Below are 20,329 nucleotides of genomic sequence, written 5' to 3' on the forward strand. Positions count from 1 at the left end.
GTTTTGAACCATTTTGTTGTGCAACATAATTATGTTTTTGCTTTTCAACTGGTTAAAATGATAAAATGGGAACTAGGAAAAATATTCTAGTACAACATTGGAAATGCAAAGAAGTGGAGTAAACAAACAATGCAGAATTTGATTTGGTGTTCATCTTCTAATTATGGTGTTGATGGTGTGGTTAGATGGCGCTGTATAAGGAAAGCGTGGCCAAAATGAGGTCAGAGTGATCTCTGAGGGGATCACACCCAGCAATTCTAATCTTCCGTTCTTTGGAGAAAAATGTGTTGACTGCCTTCCTGTATGTCCTAAGCATTCCCACGTTCAAACAGTTTAGGGCAGTTAAGAAGAGGGGGAGGGGGGGGAGGGAGGGGGGGGCGGTAAAGGAGGGGTAGGATAGTGGAGTTTTGTGGGGAGGGGTAAAGTAGGACGGGTAAAAGGGGATAGATAGGGATGAAGGAGGAGGGGAGAGTAGAACAGGGTTGGGTTTTGTGGGGTAGATGGGACGTGTTGTGTAGCGAGGGGGGCTGGTGGCGGGGGGGCGGGGGGGGGGGGGGGTAGCATTGGGTAATCCCAAGTAGTTCACACCATGGGGGTACCCCCTACACAACACCATTCTTCTACTCCCCAGATCCCAGCCCTGTCCTAACCACCTCCTATCCTATCCTCCGCCCCTCCTTCTATCCCTATCTTCCCCCCATCATACCTTTACCCTCTTCTGCTGAATGTCTCAAATTCTCGAGGGGCACAACAGCCGAGTGGTTAATGCGTCGTGCTTTAAGTCTGAGGGTCCTGACTTCGAATCACGGTCTTTATACCAGGTTGATTAATTAGGAGTGAAGATTTTTTCGATGTCTCAAGTCAACTTTATTTTGTGCAGACCTGCTGGCGCATGCGCGCGCGTGTCTGTGTATATCAGTGTGTGTCTGTGCGTGTGCGTGTGCGCACGCGCGTCGGTGTGTGTGTCTGTGTATGAGGAAGAAAGTGAGAGTCACAGAGACAGACCGAAATGATATGCAGTGTACTAAGCGTTGTGATCAATAAAACGTCACTTCCAAATTTAAAAACAAAAATAAAAAAAAACAAGAGGCAAGGCCTTCAAGACTCAATTGTGATACACTTTTTAAAAAAAAATCTAATCGTTAAAATGTGTTCTGTATTTGTTATTATAAAGCTTCGGGTTAAAAAAAAAGAAAAAAAGTCCTAACCAGATTCGAACCCCGCGTGTTCGGGTGAGAAGGAACTGTCTTACCCATTACACAATCATGGCTCCTTAACTGACGTTCTAAAATTTAATATTTGAACATACTTTTTTAAAGGGCGATAAATCAATTGCGGTATTCCCAGTGAGAACGCTGTTTAAATCATATTATTCTGGTGTATCTTGGGCATTCAAAAAATCTTTAAGGGCAATTAAAAATTCTTTCTTTAAGGGCAATTAAAAATTCTTTCTAAGTCCGCGGTAAAGGAGACGTGGCTATCGCTGCAATCACACTGCAACATTTAGCAGTTTTCTCTAGATCTAGATAGATGTACAAGTTTAGTTACACCCGCCGGGAATGTAGTACCACACGGTCGATTCAATTTCTCTTTTACGTTCATTCTAAATTTATAGTTTTAAAGTTGATATGAAAATTTAGTATTTTGTTAAACTGATAACATGCAGAGCCAAGTACAAGTACTTCTAAACGTCGTAAGAAGTGAAAAGGAATTCATTTTGAGGAAAATCAAGACTGGAATTTTTTTCGTTTCATCGTGATCAATTCAATGGTATTAACTCGCATGGTTTACAATTTTTAACTGTGAATTCCAACTGATTCTGTGGATATTTTTATGGCAGTTTGGGGCATAATCCAGTAAGTGATGAGGCGTTCACAAATCTTTCTCTGAATAAGTATTTAACGGTCTCCTTCTCCAACTTTCCATCACATGTTATCGTGTATTGTCCATTGAATATAGGATTGAACGGGCAGGTCAACAACTTGAAACAAAATGGCATCGTTCGCGTTCGCGAAGAATATGAGCACGCGCTTTGAATGTGTATAAATATGTGTACGCAATTGATTTTTGCCCATGACCTTCAGGGTTCAGCCAACAGATCTGTAAAGTCCACTCGTCGTATTGATTTTAGTATTTTCCGAAAAAGACCACTTGGGCGAATGAACATAGTGAAAGCCCTGTACACTGAGAGTAAAACACACAAGCTTTTTATGTATTGAATACAATTTCAAAATGTAATGTTTAAGATGAGAAAGATCAGTTTAAAGCAAATTAAGTCCCCTAGCATTAATTACAGATTAATTTCCCTTTTTTACTATCTGCACCAAAACGTTTGCAAAATAAATAAAACTTCCATGCTTAGCAAAAGAAGTTCCTGTTTGAACAAAAAATGATAATAATGACTGCTCTTGTTGTTGTGTCAGAATATCAGATCAAAGTGCCAAGTTTAGAAAATACAAAAAATATAAATATAACAGTAAATGCAGTTTGCATATAATTTTGGCTTCCTTTTTATTTTTTTGTGCCCATCCCAGAGGTGCAATATTGTTTTAAACAAGATGACTGGAAAGAACTGAATTTTTCCTATTTTTATGCCTAATTTGGTGTCAACTGACAAAGTATTTGCAGAGAAAATGTCAATGTTAAAGTTTACCACAGACACACACACACACACACACACAGACAACCGAACACTGGGTTAAAACATAGACTCACTTTGTTTACACAAGTGAGTCAAAAAGGAAAGGAAGTTCTTTCACCGATTCCACACTGTGAGCTGCCCTCAGTCCACACACAACATGAACACCAACACGCCGCTAGCACGTCCTGTGCCCGATAGGACTACCGCTCCCAGGCTGATGTCGATGACGGTGATGATGCCGTTGACGGTCATGATGATGATGGTGCTGCTGGTGGTGGTGTTGATGGTGATGATGATGGTGATGCGGCAACGGCAGGAAACAGAAACGAGTCAGTTTCGGTTCCGGCGTGGTCAGTTCTTCGCTCATCGACTTCCGCCCGGCTTCTTCCGGCGCTGACGTCACTTCCACTTCTGGGGTGCCATGCGCGACGGCGGTCGCGGCGGCGCCACTGTCCACGAGAAGCTTGGCCACTTCACGGTTGCCGCTGCGGTTGGCGTAGAAGAGCGGCGTCCTCCCGAAGGAGTCGGCGGCGTTGACGTCGGCGCCGTGATGGATGAGGTAGTCGGCGACCTTCTTGTCGTGGCGGTTGGCGGCGATGTGGAGCAGGGAGCAGCGGGCCGGCAGCCCCTCAGGTTGCCCCATGCGGCAGTTGACGTCCACGCCCGCCTGCAACATGGCCTTCAGCACCTTCTTCTTGCCGCGTAGCGCGCAGGCGTGCACCGGCGTCCAGCCTTCCACGTCGGTCGTGAACACCTGCCGAGCGAAAAACAGGAGAAGTGCAGAGGGGACACCTCAGGGAATCAGAGGAGGAAGAGCTATGTGAATATCCAGGGATTTATGGGAGATCTATGTGATCACCCGGGGATCACATGCGATCTATGTGAAAACCAGGGATCATAGGAGAGCTATGTGAACCACCAGGGATTGCAGAAGAGCTTTGTGAACAACCACGTATTGTAAGAGAGCTTTCTGGAGTCACGTTCAGGATAAGGGTTGAAACCATTCAGAACTCGTGTACCGTGTTCGAGAAGTCGATTAATCAGAAACTACTGGTTGCATCCAGTTGAGCTTTGGGCTCCTGGCAGGTGTACCAGTTGTCCAAAGGTCAACCAAGTCTGTCCAGTGATTTCTGACTTATCAAAATAGTCAAGCATGATTTTTGAAAGGAACCCTCACCCAACAACGCAACTCCAGAAGGTATTAAAAATTACACTGTGTGACAAATCATTTTCTTTTCTATCAGTCACGTCTGTCTGTCTATCATGCCTGTCTGTCCAGCCACGTCTGTCTGTCTGTCTATCCTGTCAGTCTTTCACGTCTCTCTGTCTGTCTACCCACCGATCGTGATGTGAAACGACCAACTTAATTGTCCTGGTAAATCTGCTTGGTGCAATATAATGTAATCTAACAAGACCAAGACCCAACCATGAACTAATCTAATTTTATATAATCCAGTCTACTCTCTCTCTCTCTCTCTCTCTCTCTCTCTCTATTCCGTAATGACAAATACCGATGGTTTAATTCTTTCAAAAGTATTTTTCAGGCAGAAAAGTATTTGTCATGTGTCACAAATAAGTGGCACAGAGACAACCTTATCAGATTTCGTCTCAGAGTTGGTGGTAAAAGATGGTTCTTTGTTGATAACGAAAATATGTCAGATGTTAACTGTCCATCATGTGGAGACGGATTAGCAGATGAAGTTCATTTTTTGTTCGTTTCATTGTACTACTTATACTGACACAAGGAAAAACTGTTCAAAACTGGACTCGTTCACCGTTGTTCCTGATCAAAACAGTGTGGCAAACATTATTTCATGTAACAACGAATTTTTTCTAAAAGAATTAGCGGGATTCATTGCAAAAGCAATGCAAATAAGAAAAAAGAAAATGGAAATGATTAATTGTGACAGCATTTAACGTTGTAGGAAATCGTCTCAAGATGACCCTCTGTCCGCGCGCGGCGCTCGTGTGTGTGTGCGTGTGTGTGATTGTGGGTGAGGAGGATGGGTGGGTATGTGGGATGTGTGAGTGAAGTGTGTGTGTGTGTGTGTGTGACAATCTAGGGTGGGGAGAGGGAGTGGGGGGTGGCTGAGGGGGGGTTAGACAAGGATGGTTGCGACTTGGCGCTTCACGACCTTGCGCGAGAGTGAGCGTGCGTGAATGAATTTGTTTCTGCCTGAAAGCGTGCGTGCGCGTCGGTGTTTGTAGTTCAAATGACCATGCAAATTACTTGAGGTGTTCACAAGAATGCGTGTTGTTTCTTGCCCCCTTGTCTGAAGGGCGTTGTAACGCTGAATGGACATTAAAACCTTTGTCTTGTCATGTCTCTCTACCCCCCCCCCCCCCCTCTCTCTCTCCTTCAATGTATGTATGTCTGTACGTTTGTATGTACACATATATATGTATGTATGCCCTATGTATAACATGCCTGTCTGACATGTCTTAAATATACACACATACATACACATACCCTAGCGAAAATGAGCACAATTTTACCTACAAGATTTCAAAACACGAAGAGACTGCTGTTGTTTTTATATTATGTTACCGTTTGCGGTACTTCAGTGAATTATACAAGGAGCGGAGCCCAGAACCCCAAAAGCGTGTATCATTTTGCATGTATGTATGTATGTAGATCAATATCTATATGTCTGTCAGTCTGTATGTACGTATATATGTATGTATGTATGTATACCAATATCTATCTATCTGTGTGTGTGAATGTGTATCAATATCTCTCTCTATGGATATATATATATATATATATAAACAAAAAACACAACACTGTCCCGCTGCAAATATTTCGGCGATTGCCTTCCTAAATGCTTGTGAATGAAAGTGACGTATTATAGAAACGTCAAGTTCAGAGTGAGTCTAGTTCACCCCCCCCCTTTCTCTCTCTCTCTCTCTCTCTCTCCTACACCCTGCCTGAGAATTAGAGTGTTGAGGCCTTGAGGATAGAGCGTCCTGAGTTTGCTGATCCAGAACTCTTCCCTTGTGTGTCTGTGAGCGTGGTTGTCTGTGAGGACCTGCTCTATGGGCATGCACCTCATGTCACGCAGTGAATGATCTTTTGCATTGAAATGTCTGGTGACATGGGTGCCGGTGTTCTGCAGGATGTGTGTCCTGTGGAGGTAGAAACGTGTTCTTAGTATATTTCTTGTTTCTTCTACATACTGGGCCCCATGACACTGCTGACAGAAGAGCAGGTATACATATGATGTTTGAAGACCTGCAGGTCATGTTATGTCTGATGCTGAACATTTCTCCGGTGGTGTTGCTGGAGAAACCTTTGCCCTCCACCAAATGTTCCCTACAGATGACGCACCTGTCGTTACATTTCACCACCCCAGCCTGTTCTTGTGTAGGCATGACTTGGGGAGGGGAGGAGGGCATGATCAGGTTTCGGATGCTCCTGGAGTATCTCTCCCCAACAACAGGCACATCAGGCACAGCCTTTTTCATGCGTGCACCGTGTGGAGCAGTGCCTGTTGCTCCCTGAAGGTTGGAGGGGTGATGAGTGATGACGAAGGGGACCCTGGTGTTGACGGGTTGGGTCCTGTACATCAACACCTCAGCTCTGGGGAGACTCCGTGCCTTTGTCAGAGCCTGGTGTAGTTTGCTCGCTCTGTAGCCATGGCTGAGAAACATGCCCATGATGGTAGCAGCATGTTTTTCAAAGTCTTCAGTCTTGGAGCAAAGGCAGCGGAGCCTAAGGTACTGGCTGTAGGGGATGTTGTTTTTACAGTGATGAGGATGGCATGAACGATGGTGGAGGTAAGCATGAGTGTCTGTGGGTTTTGTGAACAGTTCAGTGAGGATGAAGCCGTCATCAAAGGAATGGGATGGACTGTCTGGATGACTGGACTGTGAATTTGATGGTTTGATGAAAAGTGTTGGTGTGTCGCCAAACGGTCTGCAGATCTTCCTGCGAGCCCTGCCACAGCAAGAAGATGTCGTCGATGTAGCGTCGCCACATGCTGTCATCGATGTGGACAGGGCTTTCTTCCAGCATCCGCTTTTCCAGCCAGCCCATGAATAGGTTAGAAATGATTGGCGCCATGGGTGTGCCCATTGCTGTCCCATGTTCCTGCTTGTATATGCGTCCTTCAAAGGTAAAATAATTGTTCCTGAGGACGTGAGAGACGACATCTATGAGGACAGAAGTCGGTGGTGCATTGTCAGGATGGTGGAGCGTCAGAAAGAGGGTGCCTCCAACATGTCGTCATGGGGTATGTTCGTGTACAGCCCTACGACATCTATCGTCACCAGAGTTGCTTCAGGACCAAAAGGACCTTCACTGACGTTGAGGTCCTCAAGCATCCTTAGCATTGCAATGGAATCTTGGATGTAGCTAGGGAGCCCAACAACTAGATTCTGTAGCCAGGAGTCAACGAGCTGGGACATTTTGACTGTAGGGCCTTCCACTCCTGAGACAACTGGTCTTCCTGGGGGCTTGTCGAGTGTTTTATGGATCTTTGGTAGATGGTAAAAACGTTGGGTTCGTGTTTTGTTTGGTTCTAGTAAGGCCAATTTGTGAGTATGGTCGTCAATGTGTTTGTCATCATACATTATATCTTATATTTAAAATGAATAAAGCAAAGTTGAAAACCAGCACCTATTTTGTTAAACAAACAAAAAATCTGAATTTTCGCTGCTAACCAGCAGCTTGGTCACAGACTTCGCTCATAATAGGTGACGTAATGTTATTTTTACGTCATCTTTCTGTCCTTACATGACGTCTTCTACTTCGTAAATATATCATGTTCTAAATATATGTTCTATATATAATATACATTCCCCTAGAGCAAGCCAAACAGGGCCTCACCTGAGCAGCCAGCACAGAGTTGGTCTTGACCAAGTGTTTCACCTGCTGCAGCATGACCTTGACCTCTTGCTTCAGCAGCCCCAGAGCCACCATCGCCATCTCTTTCAACTCCCTCTCCTCCTCCTCCTCCTCCTCTCTGCCCTCCTCTTCCAGGCCTTCCTCTCTCTCCTCTGTCTCTCTGTCCCCTTCGCTCTCGCTCTGCGTGTGTTGGTGGTCTGAGGTGTTCACCTGGTTCATGTTTCTGTCCAGCTGTGTGCTCCTATCTCGGGTTCAGATGCACTCTTCTTCTTCTACCGTGTTGGTAACTGCAATGAATGTGAATGCCGAAATGAATGAATGCCGGAACGAATTAATACATGAATTTTTAAAAAGATAATGACTGAACGAACGAATGAATAGGAATGACAGAAGGGAGGAAGAAAGGGTGAAAGACAGAGGGGGAACAAAATATACACGGAGAAGAAGAGGAGGAGAGGGAGTCAGGAGAAGAGAAGGAGGGGGAGACGGGACAGGACAGAGAGAGAATGGATGGGTGAATAAAAGGACAGGAAGAGGAGAAGGAGAAGCAGACAAAGTACACACACACACACACACACACACACACACACACACACACACATTCTGAATGTCTGAATCAACGTCCAGTTTGTATCTTCCTTTGACAGATATTGTTCTTGTAAACAGCATGCTTTATACTGTTGTAGAGATGTAACGATGGCTATAATTTATACTCAGTCAAAAATTCAAGTCTCAGTCCAAAATGTCCCTTCGCATTCATCTCTGTCTTACTATAATGTCTTCTGTTTCAGTTATCCCATCACCTCCTCCATCCCCACCCCTTCCCTCACACACACACACGCACACACACACACACACACACACACACACGCACGCACGCACGCACGCATGTACATACACACACATACACACGAAGTAGTAGTAGTACTAGTAGTAGTAGTAGTTGTATAATATCACTAAACAGTGAAAAGACGTTAAATCAAATATAAAACAAAGGCAAAGCCTTTGCGGCCCACGTGTGATTCCTGCTGTACAACACTGATTACAAAATCGATCACGCCGTGAGTGGATAAAGGCAGGGGTAGCTGGCAAAGGCGGGTGGTGGGGGTGGGGGTGGGGGGTTACCGGAATATACCTATAACGATCTAAATCACGTTTTGCTTACCAACAAAAACGAGTGTTTGTCGAACCGGATGTTGCGTGCTGGAAACGGAACAATTATATCTTAAGCACGCCCACATCGATCAGCATTTCATTGTTGTATGATCATAACACATATATTATATCCAAGTTTCAAAATTTCACTTTCTTCATCACGACGTTTCGGTATTCATAAATCGTGACAAACCCGTCACACGCATTTCCGGGCGTAATGTACACGATAATAACTCCAGTTCTCTCAGCGAAATTATGATTGGCGGATCGGTCTCGCTCCGGTCCGAGCAGTGCAGCCTGGAGGTCCACCACGATCTGCTGCTCTGATCAAGGACGGCATTGCCCCAACATGGCTTGTCATTGCTGGAATCCGTGAACACGCACGCCCATCTCCAAAAACTACGAATGTTTCTCTCCAAAGGATTGCAGAAGTTGATTACTGTTTTTATAAAGGATGACAGATCTTCGAACACGCATGTGTAGTGCGAGTTAAGGCTAACTCGCAAATTCTGGACCGCAAGACCGAAGATACGTTCATTTTGGTGGTGGTTCAGGGCCGTTATGCAGTAAGTGATGACGTTTATGCATGCATCTTTCTCTGAATAAAATCTAACAGCCCGCTTCGCCTTCTTTCAATAATATGTCTTCGCGAACTTTCGATGCAATCTCACGTGCTAATAATGAATATGTTTTACCAGCCAACAACCACTTGATGATTACAGATCGTGCAAGACCTTCAAACTGAGTGTAAAAACACATTTTCACAAACAACAACAACAAAACAATGAATGTTCAACAACAATGACGACAACAAGTATTCAACAACAGCAGCAACAACAACAATGAATGCTGAACAATAATGTGAGTTCAACAACAATAACAACATTAATAAAAGAACAAGAACTTTTTACCACAGTAAACCACTTTTCACTCACGAGAATCTACAAAAACAACAACTATTAATCTTCAACAACAGCAACAACAACAGTGAATGCTGAACAATAATGTGAGTTCAACAACAATAACAACATTAATAAAAGAACAAGAACTTTTTACCACAGTCAACAACTATGAATGTTCAACAACAGTAACAACAACGAATGCTCGACAACAACATACGAAGCCATAACCACCTTCATCCGTCTTTCACTCACATGAATAACCACGTGTATTGTTCCACAAAGAAACGAAACAGTCGGACCCATTAACCCTTTCACTGCCAAGCTCGCATTAATGCAGCAGCTAGGTAGAGGACCCATGTCACCAGATCATGGGTCTGTAATCCATGAACCTACTGCTCTTTATGATCGGTGGTAGGATAGGCCATATTTTCTACACATTGCAGGGGGAATTAGTAGACACCATATTATCTGTGTTTGTAGCACAAGGGAATTTGTCACTCTAAATTGACTGGCGGTGAAAGGGTTAACCTCTAACTCTATGGCGAGACCGCTGTGAAAAACACAGGTAGGTACTAGTCCACTAACACTGTTAGTGTCTGTGGTCCCTCGGCCATTATTATCTCTGTGCTGTGACCCCTCACTGACCGGCAAACCTGGCGGAGGAGAGGGGAGTGTGGGGGGAGAGGGTGAACATAAAAACAACCTGATGTAGACGAGAGCAGTGTCTTGGCCGATTTACCTGATGAGCGTGCGCATGCATGCATGCATGCATGCGTGTGTGTGTGTGTGTGTGTGTGTGTGTGTGTGTGTGTGTGTGTGTGTGTGTGTGTGTGTGTGTATTCGGCCCCAGAAAGCTGGCGATAAAACTGATTTAATCTCTGACTTGGGAGGGGTGGGAGATGAATGAAGAGAGGGGGTGGGTCGGGGACTGGAAGGGTTGTAGTGTAGTGTAGTGTAGTGTATACATTTCTCTGCATGAAAATCGGCCTGCTATCCCCGGGGAGAACGGGTAGTCAAATTACAATGTCACCTCTTTCTTTTCTTATTTTACCCCTGCAAATGTATCTGTCTATGAAAGTAGATTTTTCAACATAAACTTTGCCACGGATAGCCCTTTTGTTGCCGTGGGTTCTTTTACGTGCGCTGAGTGCATGCTACACACTGGACCTCAGTTTATCGTCTCATCCGAATGACTAGCGGTCGGACCACTACTCAAGGTGTAGTGGAGGGGACTGTGGGAATCGATCCCATGCCCTCAGATTATCTCGCTCCCCGGGCGGACGGGGGGTGGGGATGGGAGGTGGGTGGGTGGGGGAGGACCTGTCGGCCATTCCGGACTGCCTGCCTTTTACCCGGCAATGAACAGTGAACAGATCGAGCTCTCTGGGCCGCATATTCGAACTTGATTTGCCGTGTTGCCGCCACTCTGACCATTTAAACCCGTGAAAAAAAAACAACTTGCCCCTGAGAGAGTAGTGAACCGCACTTGTGTAGGTGGTGTCAGCAGCAGCAGCAACAGCGGCAGTGGTGTATATCTTTACAGTGCTTTTCGAAAACCCAAAGCACTTTCCAGTAACCTAGATTACACTGAAAATTCTAAAGTCACACACCAGTCATATAAAGTTAAACACACACACACACACACACACACACACACACACACACACACACACACACACACACAGAGTGTATGTTATCCTTTTTCATTGTTGTGTTCATTTTCTACTCCAGAATGCGTTATGTAAGTTACGCCTGTGTGTACTTATCGTGACTGTCCCGAAACACGCAAAAAGTAGCTTACCGAATTTACCCTAATCCCCACTCCTCTGAACCTGAAGGAGAAATCAGTTCCGTCCTGGTGTTACGCAAATGTCTCGTTTGTCAAGCTGACCTGGATGTACTGCCCGACCAGTGTGGTTTGTATTCATTTTGCGTAGAAATCCAGTCAGGATACTTACCACATAATAACTGAACACTGTATGCAGATTGTAGGAGGAATTATTATAGTGCTATGCTTGATTTGATTTTTCAAGGAGCGAAAAGACACCATCAGTGAATATGCTTAAAGTTCCTGAACAAAGTGAACACAGAACCATTTCAAGACACCATCAGTGAATATGCTTAAAGTTCCTGAACAAAGTGAACACAGAACCATTTCAAGACACCATCAGTGAATATGCTTAAAGTTCCTGAACAAAGTGAACACAGAACCATTTCAAGACACCATCAGTGAATATGCTTAAAGTTCCTGAACAAAGTGAACACAGAACCATTTCAAGACACCATCAGTGAATATGCTTAAAGTTCCTGAACAAAGTGAACACAGAACCATTTCAAGACACCATCAGTGAATATGCTTAAAGTTCCTGAACAGTTTTCCTGAGAGCGATGGGCGAGAGGATTCATCAAGTTCAGTGTGTCATACAATAGAAAGACAGACAGACAGACAGACAGACAGATCGATCGATCGATAGATACACATATACATACATACATTGGTAGATAGATAGACAGATGTCAAACAGGCGGATTCCAAGATCCAGCTATAGAATGAAAGAAAAAGAAACGATGAAAAACAAAGTCAATGCATGATAATGTAACATTATTCAAGTCGGCGCGTTTGGCGTGAGAATACATTCAGCGCGTCACAGAGATGACCAGACAGACAGACATAGCAACAGAAAGACAGACAGACAGAATGCCAAACTGAACTCTAAGATCCGCTAAAAGAAAGAACGAAAAAGAAAGAATGAAAAACAAAAACAAAACCAAAATCGATAAACAATACCACAAGGAAAAGGGGAACGGGGAATAAAACGAATTTGTGGAACCTGTAACCAACCACCCAAGACCACAAAACACCCAGACTGACTGCTGAGGGGATTTGAGAATCCCACCTGACTTGGCAGAATTATCTCCTTCATCTTCTGCGTTCGTGGGCCGGCGCAACTGCCACGTTCACTTGCATGCATGTACGAGCGGGCTTTTACACGCATGACAATTTTATTCTCCGTTTTCGGGGTGTGCATGCTGGGCTTTCTTGTTTCCAAAACTCACCGAAAGCTGACATGAATTCGGGGATCTTTAACATGCGCGTTTGATCTTCTGTATGCGTCTATACACACAAAGCAGGTTCGGGCACTAAGAGGTCTGCACATCTTACAACCTGAGAGATCGGGGGGAAACATCTCGAACCTTTAACCCACCAGACGCCGCATAGTGACCGGTATTCGAACCCAAGGATCCCCAGGCTGAAAGTTCAACGCTTGAACCACTCGGCTGCTGTGCCCGTCACAGATTTATTATCCTGAGCCTAACATACTCCCCACACTCCCCTGTTTCCCTCGCCCGTTCCCCCTCCTCCCCCTTTCATCCCTCCTGCCTGTGGAGCAATCTGGGCAACATCCCAACATCCTGTTAGGAAGGGAGATCATTACCGGATTCAGCACGTATGCCTGTAGGCACACTCTCCAACGCACAGGAGGACGTGGATAATAAAACAAGATACTACAGAATAAAACATGAATCATAACGAGGGTAGAGGCGGTGGGTGGGAATGAGGAGCAGGGAAAAGAGGAAGAGAAGGAGAAAGAAGAGGACGACGAAGACGAGGCGAAGGAGAAAGAGAAGGAGTGGGGAAACGAGACTGAGGAGGAAAAGGAGAAAGTGTTGGGAGGGGGAAGCAGCAGAGGAAGGCGAACCGAAGGGAGAAGTCCTTGAGGTTAGCGTGTGTGTGTGTGTGTGTGTGTGTGAGAGAGAGAGGGAGGGCGGGATGACAGGATGTGGAAAAAAAAAAGCTGATGAAATAAACGACTGCATGAATGGGGTAAGGATGTGGCGAGGAAGGGGGGAGGGGAGAAGAAATAACGAAAGGACGGAAGAAAAGAAAAATGAAAGAAAGAAAAAAGGAAAGAAAGAATAAGGAAATAAAGAAGAATATGACGAAGAGGAATAACAACAACAGCAACAACAACGTCAGCTGCATAGTCAGCAGCAAATGCAGCAGCAGCCACAACAACCACCACCATCACCAACAGCAACAACAAACAGATGAAGAAGAAGATAAAGAAGACCAAGAACAAGCAGGGATAGGAGACAGAGAGGATGAACAGCGACAGACACCCCCACCCCACGAATCCCCCCATGAGAGGTGGGGAGGAGAGAGGGGGAGGGAGGGAGACGCGTCAGACGTTTTTATTGACACCAGCCTATATACAAAGCGACTGCAGCGTCAAGAGTGTTGAGGGGGGGTGGGGGGGGGGAGAGGGGAGGGGGAGGCAGAGACAGAGGGGGGGAAGCGGGAGAAGTTATAGGTCTAAATGGGAGACAGTGACAGAGAGGCAGACAGTGCGATGGTGGAGAGGGAGGGAGAGGCAGGGACGGAGAGAGAGGGAGAGACAGACAGAGATGAGTGAGAAAAGAGAGGGGAAAACAGAGAGAGAAGAGGAAAAGAAGGAAAAAGGAGAAACATAGGAGAGAGAGAGGGAGAGTGTGGGAGAGACAGAGATGAGTGAGAAAAGAGAGGGGAAAACAGAGAGATAGAGAGAGAGGAGGAAAAGGGAGAAACACAGGAGACAGAGAGAGACAGAGATTGTTAAGACAAAGAACGTATGGACATGGATTAAGATACTGTCTCATGAAAAATACAGAGGACTAGGGGTGAAGCGGGATGCGGAAGGGGGAGCAGAAAGGGAGGGAGGCGGGGTCGGGAGGGGCTAACCCGTTGTCCGTTCAAATGCGGCGAAAGATCTTTTTTGATACTTTTCCCGTGCGTCTGTCCGTCTCTCTGCATGGGTCCCTTTCGGGTCATTTACTAAATTGCGTATCACGTGTGTGTGTGTGTGTGTGTGTGTGTGTGTGTGTGTGTGTGTGTGTGTGTGTGTGTGCGGTGTGTGTGTGTTAGTGTTATGTGTGGGTTGTGTTGTGTTCTGTGTGTTGTGTGTGTAAGTGTGTTTTGGTAATTTCTCTCTCTTTCTGTGTGTGTGTGTGTGTGTGTGTGTGTGTGTTTGTGTGTGCGTGTCATTGCGTGAGCCTGTGTGTGTGTATGTTTGTGTTTGTCGTGTGTGTGTGAGTGGTGTGTGTGTGTCTGTGAGTGAATGGGTGGTCGGTGTGTGTGTGTGTGTGTGTGTGTGTGTGTGTGTGTGTGTGTGTGTGTGTGTGTGTGCGTGCGTGCTCGCGCAGGTCAGCGTTCAGAGACGTGGTGTTGTGTGTATGCATTCCCTTCCCTCTCTGGAGGAAAGGAAAAAAAACTGGTGGACAATAGCTTATCGATTTTCCCAGTCCTGTGATCAGTCTGTCTGTCTGCCCCCACCCCCCTTCTGTGTGTGTGTGTGTGTGTGTGTGTGTGTGTGTGTGTGTGTGTGTGTGTGTGTGTCCTAACAAAATTGATTTACCATGACGCCTGTACATTACTTGGTTCCTGTTAACATAGTTATGTCCTTCCTGGAACACTTATGCGGAGTTCTTAGGTGTGCTATCAATGCTGTGTGGATTCTTGGCACAGGATGTCGCTCACAACTGTGCGAATCCTTGTCATGCCTCAGTGTTGTATGCACTGTCGTATCATCCGCTTCCCCCCAGTTCTGCCTCCGCCTGTTGTTGTTAGTGTGTGATTGTGCCCCCTGTCCCCCGCACACCCTCCCCCCCACCGCACACACACACACCGCCCCCCCCCCCTCCCTCCATTCCATCTCCACACTTGAAATCCATGTTTGCCAATCATTACTGTGTTTTTTTTATATCCCTCCCCCCTTCCATGTCCCCACATGACTTGGGCAGACTTAACTAGTCATTAAAATGTAATTAAAACGTTCGAGTGTGTGTGTGTGTGTGTGTGTGTGTGTGTGTGTGCGTGTGCGCGCGCGCGTCAGTGTCTCTGCATGTCTGTCTGTATGTCTCTCATTTCAAATAACTTACCAATGTTTCTGAATTCTCTTAACGTTATGTGCGTATGTGTTTGTGTGTGTATGTGTGCACGTGTGTGAGTGCGTGTTTACGTGTATATGTATGCGTGTGTGCGCGCGCGCGCGTGTGTGTGTGTGTGTGTGTGTGTGTGTGTGTGTGTGTGTGCGTGCGTGTCCGTGAGTGAGTGCTCCCCAGCGCTCGATCGTAGTTTTGTTCGTCAACACCACAGCTCTGCTTTCTCCAAGCCAAACAGTCCTGGGGTTTTTAGAACCCAACATTTATGATGCATGAAAAGCACACCCAACAAACTCCATGCCCGTCCTCCCTCCCCTCCCTCTATCAGTGTTCCTCTTCTTCTTCGTTCGTGGCCTGCAACTTCCACGTTCACTCGTATACATATACACGAGTGGGCTTTTAAATGTATGACCGTTTTTACCCTGCCTCGTACGCAAGTCATGCTCCGTTTTCGGGGGTTGTTAGTACGATTTTGTTGTTGTTTTTGTTGATGTCTTTTTGTTCATATATGTATGCACTATTTGTAGTGGATGTAGAGTTAGCAATGGCAGATTGGAAGAACAGGCAATGTCTAAAATCCTTGAATAAAAACGTTTTTGAGTTCTGTGTGTGTGTGTGTGTGTGTGTGTGTGTGTGTGTGTGTGTGTGTGTGTGTGTGTGTGTGTGTGTGTGTATGTGCGCGCGCGCGCGCTAATATTGGCTGAAAAGCAGCTTGTGATACATCAAAAATTATATGTAGAGTTCATATATTTTCGCGAGGTTTTGACAATGTGTGTAGAGGAAACCTGTGAGCCGTCAAATTTAAGAATGGATCGCATGTTAAGATACCGATTGCTTTAAAATCAAAGTACTCTGTTTTTAAAGCGAAGTTGCGCATTGGTGGTGATTTAACAGAAGGAAAGCCATAGACTAAAAGAATCTTGGTAAAAGTCGACTTACGTGGGATAAAAGAGGCGACGTATCGAGCCACAGGATCTTCTTCAGGCAAATGAAATGAGTGAGTGACAGACAGAAAGATACAGACAGAGAGGGAGAGAGAGTAAAGTTCAGGAAAGGAAAGTGATGAGAAGTCACAGGAAAGGACACATACACACAAAAAGACTGGTGAGTAGAACTGTGAGTGTGAGTGTGTGAAGGAAACAAAGGGCTCTGAAAGGGAAGGGGGAGAGGAAAGGGGGAAAAGGTGGGCGGGGGTGAGAGGGCAGGAGTTAGGGAAGAGGAAGTGGGAGAGACTGTTAGGGACCTATGAACAGGAAAGTAAAATGAAAAATACGTGGAATAAAAAAAAAAGAAAAGAAAAAGAAAAATGTTGTTCAATATAATTATAGTTAAAAAAAAAAAAAAAAAAAAACAATAATGAAATAAAAAAATAAAAAGAATACAAATTTTAAAAAAACAACAAAAAACAAACAATAATAATATATGTAGATACATGACATAACATACATACAATTTTTTAAAGTAAAATATTCAAGTAATTTCTGTTTCTATAAAGGCAATATATATGTAATATGTTCCTCTTCCTTACACGTGGATTTAACAGATGCTTTTCTGTGCCCGGCACAAGCCTTGAAGCAAGGAGATGTATGTTCATCTGTGTTGTCTTCCTTGTTTATTTATGAATTACCAAAGGATGGAATTGAATTTGGTAGCCATGGTGTTCAGTTATAACCGGGTTTGATCCAAATTCTGATTCTGTTATCTGCTGATGACATTGTGATGATATATTTATTGGTGTCGGTGCAGACTCAGTTGAATCTAATTTCTAATGCAGCTAAACGGCTTGATCTAGTTGTGAATATGGACAAATGAAGTGTTATTATTCGTAATGGTGGACAGCTTGCCATGAGGGTGCAGCAACTACAACCAACAACAACATATTAACAACATATTTTAATTCACAGCGTAGCGCATTCACATTTTGCCAAAAGGCCTATCCTATAATCCTATCCTAATTGTGGCGTTTTTTTTAAAACCATCGTTTTTACTCTTCTACTCATAGGACAAATGCGTCAGAAGCAGGAAAATTAACCTTGCGCACCTGTTACCAGACACCTGTATTTATTGCATACTTCAATCGTGCCGTTTACGTTTCAGCACTCCGTACTCTCCCGCAACCCGGCGCTGGTGTATCACACATTTACAGCGTAAAACTGAATAAATGATTCACAGGCCACAGCCTTCTCATGCTGCCTCGTAACGCATGTGTATGCTTATGTGTTACATCGATTTTTTTCGTGACGACTTTCTGCTCTAGGCGCCAACTCACCGTTGTAACAGCCCGCTGACACTCGGATTACTCACAACAGAACACAGCTTTCCCTTGCACATTCAAACTTTCAACGGTTATAATGATGGTGATGATGATGATAATGATAATGGTGTTGGTGATGATAATGATAATAACGAAAATAATCATAGCGGTAGTAGTAGTAGTAGTAGTAGTAGTAGTAGTAGTAACAACAATAATAATAATGATGATGCTGATGATGACGACGACGACGACGATACCGAGGAGGAAGAGGAGAAAAACAAGAACAACGAAAGAACAACAACAAGGAGAGGAACAACAAAAACAAGAAGAAACGACAATGCACACGGTTTGGCGGCTAGAAAGTCACCATACCCCAGGCTGACCAGTCAGCCCTTATCACTGTCCCCACACACCGCCACAGGCCACACATTACCACGCCTCATACCGCTAGCCTGCTCACGTTGCCAGGTGGAATCTCGGCTGCTGTATACCTACCAACCTGGTTTCTCAATACCTGTCTGAATGTTGCATAATTCTGGTGAGTAAACGTATTAACGAAAGAAAGGTGTCCGTCAACTAATGTAACCACACCCCTCAACCCTGCCCCCTCCTTTCACCCACACCTTTCTTACCGAATAACCTCGGTTTTGAGAGCGAAAGCTCTTTTGCTTTTTGGTCGTTAATACCTAACATGATATCATATTATATTTATCATGAACACACACACACACACCGTGCACACACACACACACACAGATAGCTGCAGTCATAGTAGACATACAAATCAGTAATTCACTTCCTGGGAGAGAATGCAAACGGCCACCATTTGTAGTCTTCGAAGGGCTCAGTGTTATCCTTTCCACACCCTGTTCACCACCACACCCAAAGAAAATATCTTTGTAAAGTCTTTTTTTTCATAACGGAAGTGTGTGTGCGTGTGCGTGTGTGTGTGTGTGTGTGTGCCGTGTGTATGTGCGTGCGTGCGTGTGTGTGTGTGTGTGTGTGTGTGTGTGTGTGTGTGTCTCTGTGTGTGTGTGTGTGTGTGTGTGTGTGTGTGTGTGTGTGTGTGTGTGCTTGGCTAAAAGATCGCGGCATGGTGGACATACTAATTCTTCATATAAGACTGAGAAAGTGAAACAAGTCCCTCCCTCGATTCGTCCTTATGTCCAGCACGCTCAAGTTTTCACAGTCATATCAAAGCATGTGCGCAATTAGAAAACTGCGTGCTAAGAACTGCACTCTTTTACAGTGCAGGGTGTGAGGATGGGGGAGCGGAGCGGGGTATAATATTCACATGCGCAGCTGAAATGGTCAACGGAAAAGTGCAGTTAATTTAAAGCCTGCATGCCACTGAAATCAGTGGCGCCGCACTGTGGCGACGGCGCTCTCCGCGAGAAGAGCATACTGAATTTCACACAGAGAAATGTGTCCGTTGTGATCAAAAGTAATACAACGCAATGAATACAATACAATCCAACATGGACACGTGTATTGTCAATGTCACTCTCCGTTGTCGATGCACAACATAAAAGCAGCAAACCGACTTACAACCCTACGCTGATTTACAAATGTGTGCCAGTGTATAGTGCACACACACACACACACACACACACACACAGATACACACACACACACACACACACACAGATACACACACACACACACACACACACAAATACACACACACACACACACACACACACACACACAGAGTAACAGACAGACAAATAGATAGATAGCTAGCGGATAGGTAGATAGACAGATAGACCTATGTCTATGTATTTAGTATATATCGCTCTCACATCGGGCTTTAATCATAATAACAGCAGTACCAACAACAAGAAAGAAGAAGAAAGAAAGAAAGAAAGAAGATGAATGAATGATCACAGCTTTTCACACAGCACAATTACAGAGAGAGAGAGAGAGAGAGAGAGAGAGAGAGGACACTATCGAATCGAAAAATATGTGTCTCAGTTAATCATATGTTCGTGGCTTCAGTAATGTTTTTCACTGGACTGCAATAAAAGAACGCATGGTGTTTTGTGTGCATGAACGCACGGATAAGGACAGATATGCAGGAAAGGTCCAGTCAAAATTACAACTAAGGAGCCAGATTCGCTGACCAGCACAAAACTAACACGACACAAACAATTCAAAACAGGAAACAAGCTCTTCAAACAATTATCAGCCACCTCAGTCCTTTTCTCTGCCAAAACAGAAACACAAAAACTGGAAGACTTACACGGCACGATGAAATTCAATCATCACAATAAAGCATTTATAAACCTTTAAGCTTACCAGATTTACTGGTTCACGAATTAAACATTCCACTTCGCTCTTTCGACGAACTCAATCAAATTCCAGCCACAACACCACAATTGACAATTCACACTGGCAAAACTGTCCACACATGTTAACAGAGGCTTGGAAGACCAGTGCGAAATGACCTTGACCCACCAAGCAGACGACATTTTGATAAACGTCCCGCGCTCAGTTTAATGTCAACCTGTCACAGAGTTTTTCGCGTGCTGGGCTGACAGTCACACAGCGACCCGAACATTCAGCTTCTATAAACAACTGCTTATGTTTTGTTTTTAGGCTGTTAATAAAGC

At 44.7% G+C, this 20,329-nt stretch overlaps 1 protein-coding gene across 3 annotated transcripts in view; it reads right to left on the reverse strand.

The window, feature by feature from the left end:
- The window catches only part of LOC143290895 (uncharacterized), a 20,914-nt gene continuing 585 nt past the window's right edge, over positions 1–20,329 (reverse strand). For 2 of the 3 annotated variants that reach the window (XM_076600450.1, XM_076600451.1), the window contains exons 2-3: positions 7,470–7,774; positions 1–3,395 (exon numbers count right to left, since the gene is read on the reverse strand). In XM_076600450.1, the coding sequence (XP_076456565.1) occupies positions 2,817–3,395; positions 7,470–7,706 (816 nt within the window). In that variant the 5' untranslated portion in view covers positions 7,707–7,774 and the 3' untranslated portion in view covers positions 1–2,816. Of the gene's footprint in view, positions 3,396–7,469; positions 7,775–20,015; positions 20,295–20,329 lie in introns of all 3 variants that reach the window. The other variant, XM_076600449.1, reaches the window with a different exon arrangement.

The sequence above is a fragment of the Babylonia areolata genome, chromosome 16, assembly GCF_041734735.1.
Source record: "Babylonia areolata isolate BAREFJ2019XMU chromosome 16, ASM4173473v1, whole genome shotgun sequence".
Classification (NCBI taxonomy): Eukaryota; Metazoa; Mollusca; class Gastropoda; order Neogastropoda; family Buccinidae; genus Babylonia; species Babylonia areolata.